At 34.9% G+C, this 18,880-nt stretch overlaps 1 protein-coding gene across 3 annotated transcripts in view; it reads right to left on the reverse strand.

Annotated features, from left to right (window-relative positions):
* Positions 1-18,880, reverse strand: part of UCHL3 (ubiquitin C-terminal hydrolase L3) — a 43,295-nt gene that overhangs the window by 15,544 nt on the left and 8,871 nt on the right. For all 3 annotated transcript variants that reach the window (XM_027589386.1, XM_027589385.1, XM_027589387.1), the window contains 3 exons: positions 16,833-16,989; positions 16,133-16,218; positions 14,053-14,100 (listed from right to left, as the gene is read on the reverse strand). In XM_027589386.1, the coding sequence (XP_027445187.1) occupies positions 14,053-14,100; positions 16,133-16,218; positions 16,833-16,989 (291 nt within the window). The remainder of the gene's footprint in view (positions 1-14,052; positions 14,101-16,132; positions 16,219-16,832; positions 16,990-18,880) is intronic.

Consider the following 18,880-nt stretch of genomic DNA (forward strand, 5'->3'; position numbering starts at 1 on the left):
TCCATTTGATTCTTATAGTTTCCAACTCTCTGCTGATACTCACTTTTTGTTAGTGCATGTCCACTTTTTTTCACATGAGTCTTTAACACACTAATTATAGTCATTTCAAACTACATCTGACAGGTCCAATATCTGGATCATATCTGACTCTGATTCTGTTGACTGCCTTGTCTAATAACAGTGTATTGTTATTTTTCTTCTTCTTTGTCTTGTAATTTTTGGTTAAAAGCTATACATCTTCTGTAAGAGCAGACTGAGGTAAATACTATTTATGCCTGAGAATGGGCATACCTCTTCTGCTAGACCTTTCATGTGTGGAATTGAATTAATCTGGTCAGGAGCTGAGCTGTTTGTGTTTTATTGTGCTATGGTTAACCTTAGCACCCTATCAGCTTAAAATTCATCTAGCATTACCTTGTGCTTAGGGTAGCAGCTGGGTTGCTGGATGCTTTCTTTTTCAATGTTCTTGTTCCACCCAAAGCTTTGGACTTTTTCTCAGAGTGCATGCTCAGAGGTCTCTCTCCTTGTTCTTGACTCACTCTCACATTTTTGACACTTGTTTATTGGTGCTTGCTGGTCTTTAATGGTGGGAAGGTGGAGATATTCTTTATTGTTCTGGTTTAGCCATTGCTTCTACCATTATAGCTAGGCTGTTTACCCCTCGTATTAAGGATCAGGCTTTCCTCCTCCAGCAATTTCTCTCATAGTTTTCTGTTCCTTCCCCAAAAAGGGGGTTTTATCTATTCCCTTCCCCAAAGAAAGTGTTTTGTCCTAGCATCTTTAGGTTTTGTTCTGTAGGGGAGAAGAACCAAGACTTAGAGCCTTAGCCAAAGTAGAAACTGCTCCCTTCCTCAGGTTTGTACCTTAGGGCTCTCTCTAGTCCTGTCCCTAGTCTATCTTATAAGTACCAGTGAGGTCTGTGGAATGAATGAGAGCTTCCCTTTTGGGGGCCCTTACAGCAATTTTATAGTTTCATACTAGCCTATACTTGGCCTTTAGCAATTTGTTAAAATTTTTTAGCATTTTGGTTTTTTTTTTTTTACAAAAAGGGATCATACTCTTCATGCTGCTATATTCACTATCCATATATTTTGGGCATCTATCCACCCCAATAAGTATGTATCTATATCATTTTTCAAGGCAAGTTATTTCTTAAATAGATGTACCATAAATATATATATTATTGTATATTTAGGTTGTTTCTACTTTCCTACATTTATAAACTATGCTGTATGTTCACACAAGTATCTTTATATGTTCACCAGTAAATAATAGTAATAGCTAATATTGTGTGATTACTATTATGTAACAGATGTTCTGAACTATAGATGCCATAGATCCTCACAGTAACCCTATAAGGTAAAAATTATGATCATTTCTTTTTAAAGATGAAGATACAATTTTTGCCCAAACTCTATCAAGTTATCTATAGGTGATTTTAGCCTTTTTTACTCATCATGTCTTCCAGTGTAAGCTTATATAAGAGGAAAAAATGAAAAAAGTACACCCTGCTGAATGAGTTCCACACTTGAAGTTTGTATGTGTGTGTGTTTGTATCTGGCTATGTTTTTATATTGTAGAACATAAAAAATAGGATGGTACATTACTATATTATGACTGTTTTACTTTTAACCACCTTCTAAAGGTCTTAGGCAGGAAAGCTGTTACCCACTATTTTATAGCATAAGTGCCAGCTTACTAAGTATTATTTTTAATAAATAAATGAATATGTTAAGATGTTAAACATTAGGAGTAATAATTCTAAATGTTTAGTCTAGTCATATTTATGTCTACCTAATGCTAAATGAACACAATATATACATATTTTTTCTAACTACATGATTTCTTAAGATAATTTAATTCATAATTTAGGCATAACAGTGTACATCATATATATTTTCAATTTCAGTAAAAATGTATATGATAATTCAGGAAAAGGCTGTCAAGTAATATCATTTCAAGAGATGAAATGACTTTGATATGAAGTGTGCTATTATGAAATCTTAAAATTCCTAGGCTTTCTTCCTAGAATTACAAAGATTAAAGACATACACACCAACTTTTAAATTTTCATATTAACATAATTTTCAATGCAATAGCTTAAGAAAACAAGGTAGTCTTGCTTTCAAAATATGAAAATTTAAACTGTAAACTGAATCTTGAGACTAAATATCCAATTTTTCACATTGTCTTCCATACTAATTGGAAAAGATCAAATATTTACAGTTTATTCTTGAGTTTCAGAAGAGGCATAATAAAGAGTTCACTTCCTCAGTTTTTCAGTTCTGGTAGAGGAATCCAAAATTGCTAAAAATTAACATATTTCACTAAAATTATTAAAAACATCAACATTTGCCAGGACTTTAACATTGAACCTGCACCCCCTCTGCTGTGTGGGTAATGCAACAGTATAATGTGACTACATACAGAACATTTCACGTGTAATATAAATCTATCTCTTTACTACATGATGTTTGGGAACACCTAGAATAGACTTTTCAGAACCTTGCCATTTTAAAAGCAGAGTAAATGTTTTGCTCTTTACAAAGAACTCTTAGGAATTTAATAAAATATTGTTGCATGAAAGAATTAGGTATAAACATTCATTTTAAGAGATTTTTAAGCATTCTCATTCTGACTTAAATCCTCTGAGTTAAAAATAAAATACCAAAAAATAAAATAAAATAAAATACAGACATAGAGTGAGTTTATCATGACAATGTTGGGGTTTTTAATATTCAGAAGCACAAGGACTTAGTTGACTTGCCCAAAGCATTCAACTAGTGACTGTCAAAGCCAGAGGCAGAACACATGACTCCTAGCTCTAAATTCAGTGTTTTCATTACATACAAAGCCACTCACCCATCAACTGTCAACTAATTTAACTGATTCATAGAGGGAAATCTATTACTATCTTCATCTGTATTCTCCAAACACAATTCAAGAGTTTGTTTTCCAAAACTTATAACTAGTTCAGAAAAAACAAACAAAAAAACCCAAAAACAAAATACCTGGGTCTTACAAGGCCAAATTACTTTTCCTTCACAGGTAATGTGCATGTCACTTTGTATATGAGAAAATGAGTCAACTACTCCTTAAACTGTTTAATAACAATAAAAAAAATTAGACATACCATGGAAGCTAAAAAGAAATGATTTAAACCTTTAATAAAAAGGTGGAGTATGTCCCTTTAAAAAGGAAAATTACCTTCTTCCGATTAATGTACATGTCTCTGTGTGTAGGAAAAATGAACATTACTCTTTAAACTGTTTAACATTAACCAAAGAATTAGAAATACTATAAAGGCTAAAAAGAAATGATACGGGGGCGCCTGGGTGGCTCAGTCATTAAGTGTCTGCCTTCGGCTCAGGTCGTGGTCCCAGGGTCCTGGGATCAAGCCCCACATCGGGGTCCCTGCTTGGCGGGGGGCCTGCTTCTCCCCCTCCCACTCCCCCTGCTTGTGTTCCCTCTCTCGCTGTGTTGCTCTCTGTCAGATAAATAAAGAAAATCTTTTAAAAAAAAACAAAAATAAAAACAAACAAAAAAAGAAATGATACAGACATTTTTTTAAAAAGAGGGCAGAGGGTCTGCCTAAAAGAACTTGTCTATTAAGAAATCAAGTGTTTGGAAAAAAAAAAGACATCAAGTGTTTGGTAGGTTATTTAAGTGCTCAAATCTGAATTATTCTAAAATGCTAAAATAAACTAAGTAGATTTTGGCTTACACCCAAAACATCTTCTCATTTTAATGGACATCCTGTTATTAAGAAAAATATCATTATAACTATGTAATTTTCTGAACATGAAGGGATCATTAACTGGTAGATACTTACAATAATTACTGTTTTCTGAAATATACACAATATGATAGTCAAAAGACTGTGGTTGGTTTATGGGTAAGATTTTATGTTCAATATAAGGAAAAATCTACTAAGAGCTAACTTAGATATAGGGGTAACAAAGAATAAAGTATTCAGCACAACTCTGAATGGACATTTATAATGCATTACATATTTGCACTAATTTATTAGCTGTAGAAATAAGTCAATCAGAGAAAGACAATTATCATATGGTTTCACTCATATGTGGAATTTAAGAAACAAAACAGAGGAGCAGAGAGGAAAAAAGGGAAAAGTAAAACAAGAAGAAATCAGAGAGGGATACAAAGCATAAGAGACTCTTAATCATAGGAAACAAACAGAGGGCTGCTAGAGGGAAGGGGGTAGGGGAATGGGGTCACTTGGTGATGCACATTAAGGAGGGCACATGATGTAATGAGCACTGGGTGTTATATAAGACTGATGAATCACTAAATTCTACCTCTGAAACAAATAACACACTATATGTTAATTAATTGAATTTAAATAAAAAAATTATTAGCTGTGTTAACTTTGCTTTTAGGACAAAAACAGAACTTTTAAATTAAAAATCCTCCCTTTCTTCTTTTTTGTGTTAGCAATTTTGATTTATGTGCACATTCTGTTACCTTCAGAGCATGGTCACTTACTAACTATGTGACCTTGAACAAGTTACTTCTCAGTTTTCCCACCTATAAAATGGGGTAACATAGATAGATCTTAAGGGATTTAGAGGGTTAGTATAGTGTAACTATACTAATTATTAAAATAAGATGGCAAACATACTTTAAAAAGCAGTGAAAATTAAGAAGATGAGAATATTTGGAAGTTACTAAGCACCTTAATTTCTATTTGTATTCACCCATAAATGACACTAAAGAGTTACAAAGAAAACTTCCTCAATTGATACTGTGGCACCCCAAATCATGCCTAATGTTTCCAAGCATCCCCAGTCACTTCACAGTGAGAATTTTTTGGCTTCAGAACCTACTTTATTTGTGCATCTCTAATAGAAAACAATGTGCGCTTTTTTCACAGTATCTCCTCATCACAGGGCAGAAATGGGAATAAAATACTGAAAAAAAATGAAATTCAACTTCTAAAAATAATTTTAGCTTCTCATTATATGATCATTAAAAATCATGGTTCCTTTTATTGACCTGTTGATAAAATATGTACTTGATCACAATCAAATTTAAGTTATTCTTGAATGTATATGTCCTTTCAGATATTAGAAATATCACTGAGTCTAAAAAATGGCACATGGACAGAAAAAGAATTAGGAACTTCTCTAGGGTTGCCAAATGCTATGAAAAGAAGTAAAATATAAATGTGTGTGCATACATGTGTGAGCACGTGTGTGCACATGCATGAGAACATGTACACATATATAAAACATGAAAAATTTTTAACTTGAAAAGTTTAAAATCGAAATTATAAATTAATTCTAAATGGATTTCTGTAGATATTTTTACTATCTATCTATACAATACATTGGATTACACTAAATGTAAGGTCCAAATTTAAAATAGGAAAGTAAAACCAGATTCATGCAAAAGATGCAAACTTTCCTATAGAGTATCCATGTTTAGTTGGCAAAGAAGTCAAAGTGAAACATGGGCTAGATATCAAAATACACAAAATACCATCACATAGTCCATGGAAAATCTGCATGATGGCAAATTTATTCATTTTGCTCACCTAATAAATCAAAATGCCCACATTTAAGAATGTCTTAAAAGACTTTTCGTCTACTGGTTTTAACAACTGTGTTTTCTCACCTCAATTTATAATTCTCCAGGTCAGAAATCTCTATTAATATGACTTATATCTGTACATGTTACATTAAATTCAACCTTACCACTGTTAAGCTGGCCAAACTAATTCCCAGAAATTCTTTTTTTTTTTTTTTTGCAACGTGAGAATAGGTTCTCATTTATTACAAATGAAAAAACCCTAGCATTATCCTCTGTTTTGGAAAGCTGTGGTTTAAAACAAAACAAACAGAAAAACCTCACCATCCCCAAACCTAACCTTGACTCTATGTTTATTGCTGAAGACATTTTTACATAGAGGATTACAGCTAGTCAGATCTGAAAGAGTATACTCATGAGTTCAGTCTAAGAATTTTCCTTTAAAATAAGTAATAGCTTAATATCTCTATTTCCAAAACCCTCAGATTGTCAAAAAATAATAAATAAATAAGATGATGAAGAAAGAAAAGAATATTTTGATCCATTTTAGGACAAAGCACTCGTTAACCTAAGAAGGGGGGAGAAAAAGTATAAACAGGATAGAGTAGTAATTACATTTCTTACCCTTCAACAACTAATTTAATCTATCTATAAATCATTTTTTTAGTGAGAGTAAAGAACTGATTACATGCCTGGAGACATGGTGTTAGTGTTTGAATATTACTCAGCCATCAAAAAGAATGAGATATTGCCATGTGCAACGATGTGAAGGGAACTAGAGGGTGTCATGCTAAGTGAAGTAAGTCAGTCAGAGAAAGACAAATACCATATGATTTCACTCATATGTGGAATTTAAGAAACAAAACAAACGAACATAGGAGAAGGGAAGGAAAAATAAAATAAGATAAAAACAGAGAGGGAGGCAAACCATAAGAGACTCTTAACTACAGGAAACAAACTGAGGGTTGCTGGAGGGGAGGTGGGTGGAAGGATGGGTTAACTGGGTGATGGGCATTAAGTTTCTGCCTAACTGGGTTAGCTTCTTTAAAAGATGGGAAAGAAAAAAAAATCCTTAAAAAAGAAATAAATGTGAACATCTTAATTTACCCTAATTCTAACATAATCAAAATCACCAAAACTGTACTGCAGCATAAAATAAAGCCATGAAAACTATACTTCTACATCGAATGAAAATGAAACCTGACACTGTTTTTCCCCACTGACAGTCTGCACTGATTGGGCCAAAAAGCAAATTAAATACACACACACACACACATTTTATCTTTAACTGTGTATACATATATGAACACATACTTGAAATCACAATTTATTCATTGCTTACCTAACAGTCAAATAAACTTCCTCTTATAGGACAACAACACTAACCAAAATATATTATCACATATATCATAAAGAAATTACAATTTAATTTCATGATTTAAATTCATTCTGTAAACTTGTAGTAAAGATCTTTGAACTGTCATTAGCAACCAAACTTATTACTTCCCTCTATCACACATGCCAAAATTTAAAAATAGAATTCAACACTGGCAAGGGTTAGTTTTGGGGCTATTTCCACTGAAGTGAGAGATCCTTAAAGACACAAACTATTCATCTTTGTATATACAGCTCCTAGCACAGTGCCTGGCATTATAGGTGCTCAAACAGGTTATGTGGTTGATCAAATGAAAGAAAGACAATTTTATATTCTATAAGAATCTTAAAAATGTTCATCCCTTTGTCTCAGTAATTCTACCTCTAAGAAACTATCTTAAAAAAAGAACCTAGAATGAATACTTGGATAATGAAAGATATTTAATGAAGTTATAGTTTTAACTTGAAAAACTGAAAACAATACAAACATCAAAAGTTTAAAAAAAACTGGAAATTATGGTTCATTCAAATGTAGTACACAGTCACAAAGAATTCTTTATGAAAAGGTCTTGATGAGACAAGAAAATGCTCATGATAAAATATAAAGAAAAAAAATCCCACAAAATTCTTTAATCTTAACTATTTTATTAATTTTTAAAAAGATTTTATTTATTTATTTATTCGATATAGAGCACGTCACAAGCAGGGGGAACAGCAGAGGGAGCTGCAGAGGGAAAGGGGTAAGCTGACTCCCCACTGGGCAAGCTCCACCCCAGGACCCTGGGATCATGACCTGAGCTGAAGGCAGATGCTTAACCAACTGAGCTACCCAGCTGCCCCTTAACTGTTTTAAAGATAAATTTTAAAAGGGGGGGTACCTGGGAGGCATATGACTCTTGGTTTCAGGTCAGGTTATGATCTCATGGGTCATGAGATAGAGCCCTGGGATGGGCTTTGCACTCAGTGCAGAATCTACTTGGGATTCTTTCCTTCCATTCTCCCTCCACCTCTGCCCCTACCCCGACTTTTGCACACGCTCTCTCTCTCTCTCTCTCTCAAATAAATAAATCTTTAAAAAAAAAAAAGTATAAATTTTAAAGGGGCGCCTGGGTGGCTCCATCAGTTAAGCATCTGACTCTTAATTTCAGCTCAGGTCATGATCTCAGGGTTGTGAGATCAAGCCACAAGTCAGGCTCCATGCTGGGCATGAAGCCTGCTTAAGATTCTCTCTCTCCCTCTCCCTCTGACCCTCCCTGCTGCCTCTCTTAAAAAAAAAAAGAAAGAAAGAAAAAAGATACATTTTAAAGAAAAGACTGGAAGTAAATATATATAAATCAAAAAGCATTTTTTGCTACACTTTCCATATTGGCATGTTTATTTAAAACCATAAATAAAACAATAGTGCCGGGGGCGCCTGGGTGGTTCAGTTTTTAAGTGTCTGCCTTCAGCTCAGGTCACGATCCCAGGGTCATGGGATCAAGCCCCGCATCTCGGGCTCCCTGCTCCCTGCTCGGCTGGAAGCCTGCTTCTCCCTCTCCCTCTCCCACTCCCCCTGCTTGTGTTCCTTCTCTAGCTGCATCTCTCTCTGTCAAATAAATAAATAAAATCTTTAAAAAAAAATAGTGCCAATTTCTATTACTTTTCATTATTATTATAAACTTGAATGGAGGGTTCTGAGCAGTAAAATAAATCTATTCTTTTGTAAAAATTTAAATAAACAATAAATTATCAGAAGATCTCTACTTTTATCTGGACTGGCTCCTAGACTAATATGGACAAATAACAAACTTTAGAAATTGCTTTTTAGATAAGCATCAATGAAATAAAAGTACAGTTTAAAGGCAAGTTAAATACCTTTTTGGATTTTTTTTTCTTTTCTTCACATTGGACTTGCAGATTGCTTCCATTATTGTATCACTGATACTTGTTCACAATTTTTTTTTAAAGATTTTATTTATTCATTTGAGACACAGAGATAGAGAGAGAGAGAGCATGGGCAGGGAGGGAGGCAGACGGAGAGGGAGAAGCAGGCTCCCCACTGAGCCAGGAGCCCGATGTGGGGCTTGATCCCAGGACCCTGGGATCATGACCTGAGCCGAAGGCAGATGCTTAACCATCTGAGCCACCCAGGCGCCCCACTTGTTCACAATTTTAAAAACACATAATTTAAATTCCTCATATCTCATTGTTCTTTTATCTTAAGTGAAAAACGAAAGCAATAATTTTCAGTATAGGTTAATGAAACATAAGTGAGGTGGGGCTCCTGTCTAAATTTCTGGATTAGCCATAGTCGGCCTGAGTTCATGGTGGGATGGCGAAAACCATACAGGTAAACAGACAACTGGTCTGTAGTAGCATATTAAGGCCAATCTTCTGAAGACACTACTGTATCTGGGTGGTTTGACTTACTGATTTCTCATTTAGTCTACAAATCTCTACATGCACTAAGGCTCCTGCCTGCCCTACTCCCATGAACATGTTCTGACTGAGTACCAGCGATGTCAGTGACGACTACCAATGCAATTACACTGTTATTACTGGCTCTTCTTCCTCTAACCACTTCCTTTAATACCAACATGCCCTGGGGATTTACTGTGGTCGACCACTATTCTCCCTCTATAGAATTCTCAAGGTTCTAACTACTACCCAAATACAAAAGATTTCAGATGTCTCCCCAAAGCTTTAGGTTCCATATCCAACTTCTACACAGATAACCCATAAACTCACCTTAAACTCAATATGCTGAAAACTAAACACACTGTCTTCGGTGGCTCCCCACTGCCTGTAAAATCCAAGCCCCCTCCTTGATCTGGCTTCACCTTTTCTTCCTCTGCCTCTTCCTTACCTTATTAGAGCCTCACCCTCTGCCATCCACGTTCATTTTTTCTGAATGCCTTATAAAATTAACCACCTAATATTTATTGAAGGTCCATTACATGCCCAGCACTATCCTAAGCACTTTATATGATTCACTCAGCAATCTTCACAGCAGTCCCATGAGGTAGATGCTACTACTTCCATTTACACTGAGGAAAGTATCCTGCCTAAGCTACAAAGTAGTGGAGTCAGCATACAAACCTATATCCTGTGCTCCTTACCTTTATATATGTAATTTCTCATAAATGCCTACACATGCCAAGCACTGTCCTGGGTATTCAAGGTGAATGGGACAAACAAGGCCCATGACCTCATGGGGCTTATAGTCTAGTAAGTAAACAGAAAAACAAACAAACAAACAAAAAACCTTATTATAAATCATTTACAAGTTCCAGGAAGAAAATAAATAGGATTTTATGACAGAAAATTCACAGAGGTGGATATACTTAACAATGATAAAAGAAAAGCCTCTTTGAAAAAATGACTTTTCAGGAGTGACCTCATGGATAAGAAGTTGCCAACTATACAAATAAGAGGGATTTATCCAGAAGAGTACTGAGTCAATAGACAGCATAAAGATAGTGTTACAGATTGAACTGTGTTGCCCCAAAATGCTTATGTTGAAGCACTGACCCCCAATGTAACTGTATCTGGAGTTAGGATCTTCAAGGGCGTAATTAAGGTTAATAAGGTGGGACTCCAACTGGATGAGACTGGTGTCCTTATAAGAGGCAAGATCAATCAATCGATAGATCAATCAATCAATCTCTCTCTCTCTCCACCCCTCCACATGCACACAGAGGAAAGGCCAGGTGAGAAAGTACCCATCTTCAAGCCAGGAAGAGTGGCTCACCAGAAACCAACTCTGATGGCACCATGATATTGAATTCTAGCCTCCAGAACTGTGAGAAAATAAATTTTTGTTGCTTAGGCTATCCAGTCTGTGATATTTTGTTATGGCAGCCAAGCAAACAAATACAAATCAGAAAGACTTAGTTGAAAAAAAAAAAAAAAGAAAGACTTAGTTGTTTTTCCAGGAACTGACAAAAACCAGTGTGCTAGAATATAGAGACAATGGAGATAATAACATGTCAAAAACTCTTAAGCCCATAGATGGCAGATGAACCTGAAATGAGATGATCACAAAAATATTACCTGGTGCAAAAGTTTTAAGCTGGTTCATACTGGATTTGAAAATGTATGCTGTGGGTTTTTGTTCTCTCAGTGACTGGGAGTCACTAAAATAGTGACTAAAATACAGTAATTTATATTCCACCGTGGAATGCACAAAATGGCCCCACACAACAAAGAACTGAACCCTTCCCAAAACGTCAGTAGTGCCCTATTGAAGAAAAATGGCTAATGAGTATGTCTTGTTTACACAGAGGACTATGGAAAAAACAACGATGGGGTTGTTGTTGTTGTTGTTTAGTTCTTACATCACTAAGGATAGTTCTGAGGGAATTATGGTGAAATAATAGTATGTATGGTGCTCATGTGCAAGGAATGGTGTTGGATATCTTGGAGCATGTCCAAATGAACCAGATACCAACCCTAGGCCTAAGAGCCACAGTAAGGTAGATATGATGCCCCATTTCATCAAATCTAAGGTACCAGTCATTATGTGTCACATTTTATGCACAACTAAGCAAGTTAATTATGACATTAACTGTAAAAATACATCTTAATTTCAGGGCTGTTAAAATGTAGAGAAAAAAAGTGAAAAAATACACATCTTAAACAAATGAAAAAGAATATGAAAATAGCTAAATGCAAATAGAAGTCATATAAAAGAGTCCATAGAAGGAATGTATTGTTTCATGCAGAAGGTAGTATTTAAGCCAAATCTTGAAGAATGGGTAGAAGTAGGAAGAGCAGAGATTGACGAAGGAATATTTTTAGCAAGAGTAAATTGCAAGAGGTAAAGCATAGCAACAATAAAATGAGGTATAGCAAGAGAGAAATATTTAAAGAGAAGACACTGTTGAAAAGTTAGAAGGACAAGGGCTAGGAAAGCCTTGAATACAGCTAGGCTAAAGAGGCTGAAATTTATTGTATATCCTTGGGGAATGGTTCTCAAACACTTTTTGTTTTTTTACCCCAATACACTTTGGGGCTATAGTACACATAAAAAAATAGGGCCACTCTAGCAGTGATCCTCAACTATAAGAGATGCAAAATGAGCAAAAGCAATTAATTCTTCTGAGAATAAATTTAGAAAAAGCTGTCCAGAAAATCCTAACTTTTACTCCTACCTCACCTTGATAATCACTGCTTTCTACACACTAAAAAAAAAAAAAAAAAAAAAACAGAAAAATTTGAGTACCTTTTCAGGAAAGGTAATCCAGGAGAACTGTGTAAAAATGAATGAGTATTAGAATAAAGATTAAGGATTGAGAATCTACATAAGAAGCTGATCTTCGAGGAAGAAGTGAAATAAATTCCTATTATTAGATTAGCAATAATGGGGAAAATGTATGATGCAATTATTACAAGAAACGGGAAAAATAAAGGAAAGAAAAAGTTTAAAATACAATATACTAAGCTCAAACAAGGACAAGTGCACTCCAAAATATTGGTGATCATTCAGATGATGTCTAAAAGGCATCCAAGATTAAGAAAAGTGGAATTTAGGTCTGGAAAAAGCTGTGAACATCATCTAAAAAGAGTTATTGAAGCATAATATGGATAAAGCCACCAAAAAGAAGGCAAGAGAAGGTATTGCAAAGACAAATTTTTTGAAGTAAACATGTATTAAAGCATTTAGTAGCTTTACTATAATTGTCTTCATATTTTATAATAATCTCATGCTGATCACCATCATTGTTAATTTTAATACTATAAGTTTACAAACAAAAAAGCAAAGCATAGTGAAGATTAAGAACATGCCTAGGATCATACAAAGCAACTTAAAAAGGGAGCGTTCCATTAATTTCCAATCTGGTGTTACAGACATTTAGAGATGCCGTGTGTGTGTGTGTGTGTGTGTGTGTGTGTGTGTACGTGTGTAAACTTAGTCAAAAAGTAAAAGTCCACACCCCTGAAAACAGAACTTGAGAGCAACCAAGACGGTATAATATAATTATAGGGGGAATTAGTGTTTAAATTCCTAGATGGCTTTATTCCAAACACTCACTTATCCACTTCAATCTATGAAAAACTGCAGGTATATCATAGTATTGAATTGTTTTCTCCTTAAAAAAAAAAAAAAAAAACTTTTGGAGACAGTGAAAATATTTAAGAACAATATTTTTAAATCAGATATTTTTTCAAGTATTTTTTCAAGTATTGTTAAAGCATAAAGGCAATATAATCTTTGTATGTGAAAAAATATGGTTTCAAGTCACACATGGATAAGAAAGAAGAAAATCTATAATTTTCTGGTGTTAACACTTAAATTTGTTCGTTTGTTTTTTTTAAAGATTTTATTTATTTATTTGAGAGAGAGCCAGAGAGAGTGAGTACAAGCTGGGGGAGCAGCAGATGGAGAGGGAGAAGCAGGCTTCCCGCTGAGCAGGGAGCCAGACGTGGGACCCGATCCCAGGACCCTGGGATCATGACCTGAGCCGAAGGCAGACGCCCAATGACTGAGCCACCCAGGCGCCCCAAGACTTAAATTTGTTATAAATTTACCAAATGACTTTAATTAAACTCTATTCATTTTGACTGAAATAACCTTTGACAAACTTCCTCCAAAAGTGGGAACATGAGGCTTAGAGGGAAAGAAAAGAAATGGAGAGGGAATAAGAGAAACCAAGAGAAAAAAAAAAAAAGAGAGAGATGAAGGAGAGGAGAGGTGACCCAGGTGAAGAACTACTAACAGAATGAAGATGGTAGAAATCATATTGCCCCAGAACAGATTTATTGAGCAAAGAGTACAATGGGTTTTTTGCTGGTGGTTGGGCATGATAAAGAGTCTTGAAAATCCTACAGGTTCATCTACTTGTACTATCATGCAGATATTTTTCTCAAAACACTTGCATAAGTCAAAAGAATCTAATAAGGAAGATGCAACCAGCCCACAGTCTGCAATCTGTCTAAATGATTAGACAAACTGAGATGGCTGATATCGAAGTGCCTATTAATACCTTATCAATACATGTTCTTGAGCTACTTCATGACTACTTTCACATAAGCAAATTTCCTCAAAGGAAAAAAAAGTCCAAGTAATTTTCTAAAACTACACGCCATACAACACCACTATGGTTAAACTTACACATGGCAAGAAAAGTTTTGAAAAATGTGAAATACCTCAGTCTGACCTTCATGGGCACTGGTCTCATGAGTGACTCGAATAGCCTGTAATAAGAACACAAGATATTAATTGGAAAAAATGACTATATCCAAAATTTTAAAAGAAAACAACAAAGCTAAATTTTAACATCTAAAGCTTTGTTAAGAGATAACAAATTGGAAGAAATTTAGGAACAGTTTAATATTAAAGAATGATTTCTGGGTAACGAAATGAATTGCTCTACTTTCCAACCCACAAATCCCTGAAGACGTAGGAAAGTGACTATCTGATTATTTGTAATTTCCAGATGTGAAGTGGGAGACATTTAAATTATTTGTTAGAACTAAAGTTTTAACACTTTATTCAGCTGGGACCAGAATAAAGTAAGCATCTCACAGACAGAGACTGGAAAACTTATCTCATCTGTTTCTCCAGGTTACATGCTCCTCTGCAGCTCTGGCTGTAGTTATGCTTAATCATGCAGCTTCAGTCAGCAGTTTAAAAATGGGGAGCAGAGGGCGCCTGGGTGGCTCAGTTGATTAAGCGACTGCCTTCAGCTCAGGTCATGATCCTGGAGTCCCAGGATTGAGTCCCGCATTGGGCTCCCTGCTCAGCAGGGAGTCTGCTTCTCCCTCTGACTCTCCCCCCTCTCATGTGCTCTCTCTCTCTCAAATAAACAAATAAAATCTTCAAAAAATAAAAATAAAAAAATAAAAATGGGGAGCAGAAAGCATGCATTTATCAGAAGCTAGAGATTTTAGTTTTCTGAACTTAAAAAAAATGCTCTTATAATACCCACTATTAGCAAAAATGAAGAAAAAGGGCAAAAGTAGTAAATTTGGGGTGAAAGTACCTTTATGAATGGCAATTTGGAAATAAGTATCAAAGTTTTAAAAACATGCAAATTGTTTGATCCAGCAATTTCTGTTCCAGGAGTTTATTTACATGTAATTGTACATAAGTATATACAATTAAGGATATCTGTAAAGATTTAGCTACAATAATATTCCTTGTATATTTTTTTAAATAGTGAATAAAGAGGAAAAATATTAAATTTCCAACAATTTCTTGGTGAAATAAAATACTGCACAATGGAAAGCTATGCAGCCATTAAATAATGATGTCAAATATATACTTACTGGTACGTAATACATTTGTGATAAGTTAAGTGAAAAAAACAAATTATAAAACAATATTACAGTGTGATCAAATTTTTGTTTTAAAAAATTGTGTGTATATCTATCTATATATATATAGATAGATATACACACTCCCTATAAAAAATATGAATAATGATGGCTGTCTCCCATTGGTGGGATTACTGGTGACTTTTGTGTTGTTTATTTTACTTTTGTGTAAAATAAAGATATCTTATGAGATCTGCAGGGGTTTTTTTTTAAGAAAAAACAATTTAAGATAATCAAAGTGTATAAGAATGCTAAAACAACATAATCAAATCAATGGATTCATTGGGCAAAAACTCTGTGTAAGGCATTTTTCTAGCCAAATAATCTGTACACTACACCGCTTCTAATTTCAGAGAACTTACCATCTACTTAATAGTGTTACTAAAAGGTAAAAAGAACTTCAAAAGAAAAATAGATTTCAAAACCAATGAAATTTAAATGCCACTCTAAAACAATTCTATGAAATGGTACAATCATTTAAAAGTAGATTATGTAGCCTGTGTCTTCACACATGCAAAAACATTACTAAGAGGATGAAAGAGCTAAAGTATGGTCTGGCATCTACCATTAAACCTTTGCTTTTTCCATTGGTATTCAGCCTTGTTCCAAATTCCCAGTGAAAGACACATAGGGTATTGGCAGGCATATATTTATTTATAGGGAGGGAATGGTAAGCAGTGGTCAATCATAAAGTATTTTTAATATTTGTCAATCAAACTTTTTTTTTCTCATTCACCTCTGGATGTAGAAAAGAAGTGGCAACTGATCAACATTTATGGATATTTCAGGTAATGACACAACAAAATCCACAAGTGCTTAAAACTAGTTTCAAGACAAACCCCCAAAAAGAATCTACAATCCCACAAAACTTTGCCCATAATTGAGATCAAGACAGAAAGAAGGTACCGACGTCATAGTTCTCTAAGTATCTGGCTCGTTCTTCAGGACTCATTGACACAGACTCCTCGAGGAATTTTTTCAAGGTTGATCCAGATTCTGAGAATATTAAGGTAAAATTGAGAAGGTTTGCTATCTCACTGATATATGAAAATACTATTAGCATCCTAACCTTTTCGGGTAAAAACCTTTTCACTGGTAAGCTAGAAATGTAAGAAAATTGGGATAAATGATAGGCTTTAAGTTGTTTGTTAAACCTCCGTTTATCACTCATAAAAGAATGGGAAAGATTGGGGTGCCTGGGTGGCTCAGTTGTTAAGTGTCTGCCTTTGGCTCAGGTCATGACCCCAGGGTCCTGGGATCAAGCCCCACATCGAGCCCCACATCGAGCCCCACATCGAGCCCCACATCAAGCCCCACATCGGGCTCCCTGCTCGGTGGGAAGCCTGCTTCTCCCTCCCCCACTCCCCCTGCTTGTGTTCCTCTCTTACTGTGTCTCTCTCTGTCAAAAAAATAAAATCTTTAAAAAAAAAAGGGAAACTTTAATATTTCTTCAACACAAAAATAGACATTCCCATTATAAAAGAATGGAGAGGGGAAAAGGGTTCCTTTACTACTTTAAAAGAAAGAACTACAGCACCACCTACTGCTCAATAAGTTAACTTTTAACTTAGGAGGGTGAGGGGGCCAAGCAGTAACACAAAATTATTTACCAAAGTGCATCTTGTCTTTATTGTTGGCAATAGCATGGATCAGTCCAATTGTTCCACAGGCATTGCTGATTGTTTGCTTCATGAAATATACTGATGATGTAACATCTTGTCCCTGAGATTTTATTTTTTCCTCCTCCTCTGTTCTGAATACTTCATACTATTAAAAAAAAAAAAGTCAATAGTCTACTTATGAAAATAATACATTAAAGAGTACTCAAACGTAAAACTGGGAAACTTCTAATTATCCATCAATAGGGATTTGGTTAACATACTATGGCATATCTTAGTGGAATACTATAAAGCACATTAAAAAAAATGGAATAGATTTACATATTCCGACTCGGAAATTTGTCTGATTATAGGGTGGTTCTAGGTCAATATACATTAAAATGATTCTCATTTATGTTTTTAAAATATCTACTTTATAGGGGCGCCTGGGTGGCTCAATCGGTTAAGCCTCTGCCTCCTGATTTTGACTCAACTCATGGTCTCAAGGTTCATGAGAGGGAACCCTGTGTCAGGCTCAGCACTGGGCATGAAGCCTGGTTAGACTCTCTCTCTCTCCCTCTGCCCCTCCCCATCCGCTTGTGTGCACATGAACGCTCTCTCATTCTCTCTCACTCTCACTCTCTGAAAACAAAAACAAAAACAAAAACGGTTAAGGGGCGCCTGGGTGGCTCAGCCGATTAAGCATCGGCCCTCGGCTGAGGTCATGATCTTGGGGTCCTGGGATAGAGCCCTGCATCAGGCTCCCTGCTCATCGGGGAGTCTGTTTCTCTCTCCTTCTGTCCCTCCCCCTCTGCTCATGCTCTTTCACTCTCTCTCTCTCTCTCAAATAAATAAAATCTTAAAAAGAAAAAACACAGAAGCCTGAAACACTCTGTATTCCTAAAATACCCTCTAGATATCCCTTGAGTGACTTTAATATGTCACTTATGAACGGAATGAGAATATACCAAATTGTAAGAGAGATCCAAAAGTGGCAGATGCCATTATATTCTCCACTTTAGTATTTTAGAATTGTGTTCTTTCTAGCAATAGGCACAATGAGCTTTTTCGTACTGGTGATCCACTAAATGAAGAGTCCAATTGATAAGGACAACATGCTTTTTTTAAATACTGAGAGCCACTAAATGAAGGAGACCAAATCCAATTTATTCTTTAATTTAAAAAAGTGAATAAAAAAATAAAAATAAACTTTAAAAAAAAGACAGGTCATAAAACTCAATGTTTTGAGAAATTTCCAATTCAGACCATAAACTCATATCTATATCATACCAACTAAGAAATCCTAAGCATTAAGCAGCTGTTTGTTTTTTTCTTTTTATTATTCCTTACAATTGGAGTCCTGGGATAGCTATCTATTGGCTTACTTTAGTAATCCAAAAAAAAAAAGAAAGAAAGAAAGAAAGAAAGGAAGAAAGAAAGAAAGAAAAGAACACTGGACTAAGAGAGAGTAAACTTAAGGGTCCTAACTCCTCCTCAAATTTCAGAATAATTACAACCTCACCATTAAAAGTAGTTTAGTCTAATAACAGATAATCATCAAGAAATTTCTAACTCTGAATTTCTATATTATAAACAGCAAATATGAATAAATATCCCTTCCTTAATTAATTTTTTTGTAGCACCATAAGTAGAAAAGAGAAATATTTCAGTATGTTTTAATTTATATTGAATTGAGGCTAGTTATGGCATAAAGAAAATTATCCAGGAATTCCTAGGACTGAACAAAGCCTAATTCTTATTTTCTCTGAGACGTGGTTCCATTTATTCCTGAAAAGTAAGATGACCTGAGCATCTATACACCAAGTCATCAATATTTCACTTCTCCCACATCTTTCCATTTACTTCCTCATTTTTCACAACTACTGACTTCATCCTGTTGTTTCTAAGTTTAAAAATAAAAACCAGAAGGATATGAACTCAAAAGCTGTTTTAAAAATTAATATAACATAATAAAAAAAATTACTAGCCAAAAAAAAAAAAGTATATGGAGAAAGAAAAAAAAAAAAGAATTTAAAAGTTCTGGCTCCATAATGCATATA

The sequence above is a fragment of the Zalophus californianus genome, chromosome 3 (assembly GCF_009762305.2).
Source record: "Zalophus californianus isolate mZalCal1 chromosome 3, mZalCal1.pri.v2, whole genome shotgun sequence".
NCBI classification, from domain to species: domain Eukaryota; kingdom Metazoa; phylum Chordata; class Mammalia; order Carnivora; family Otariidae; genus Zalophus; species Zalophus californianus.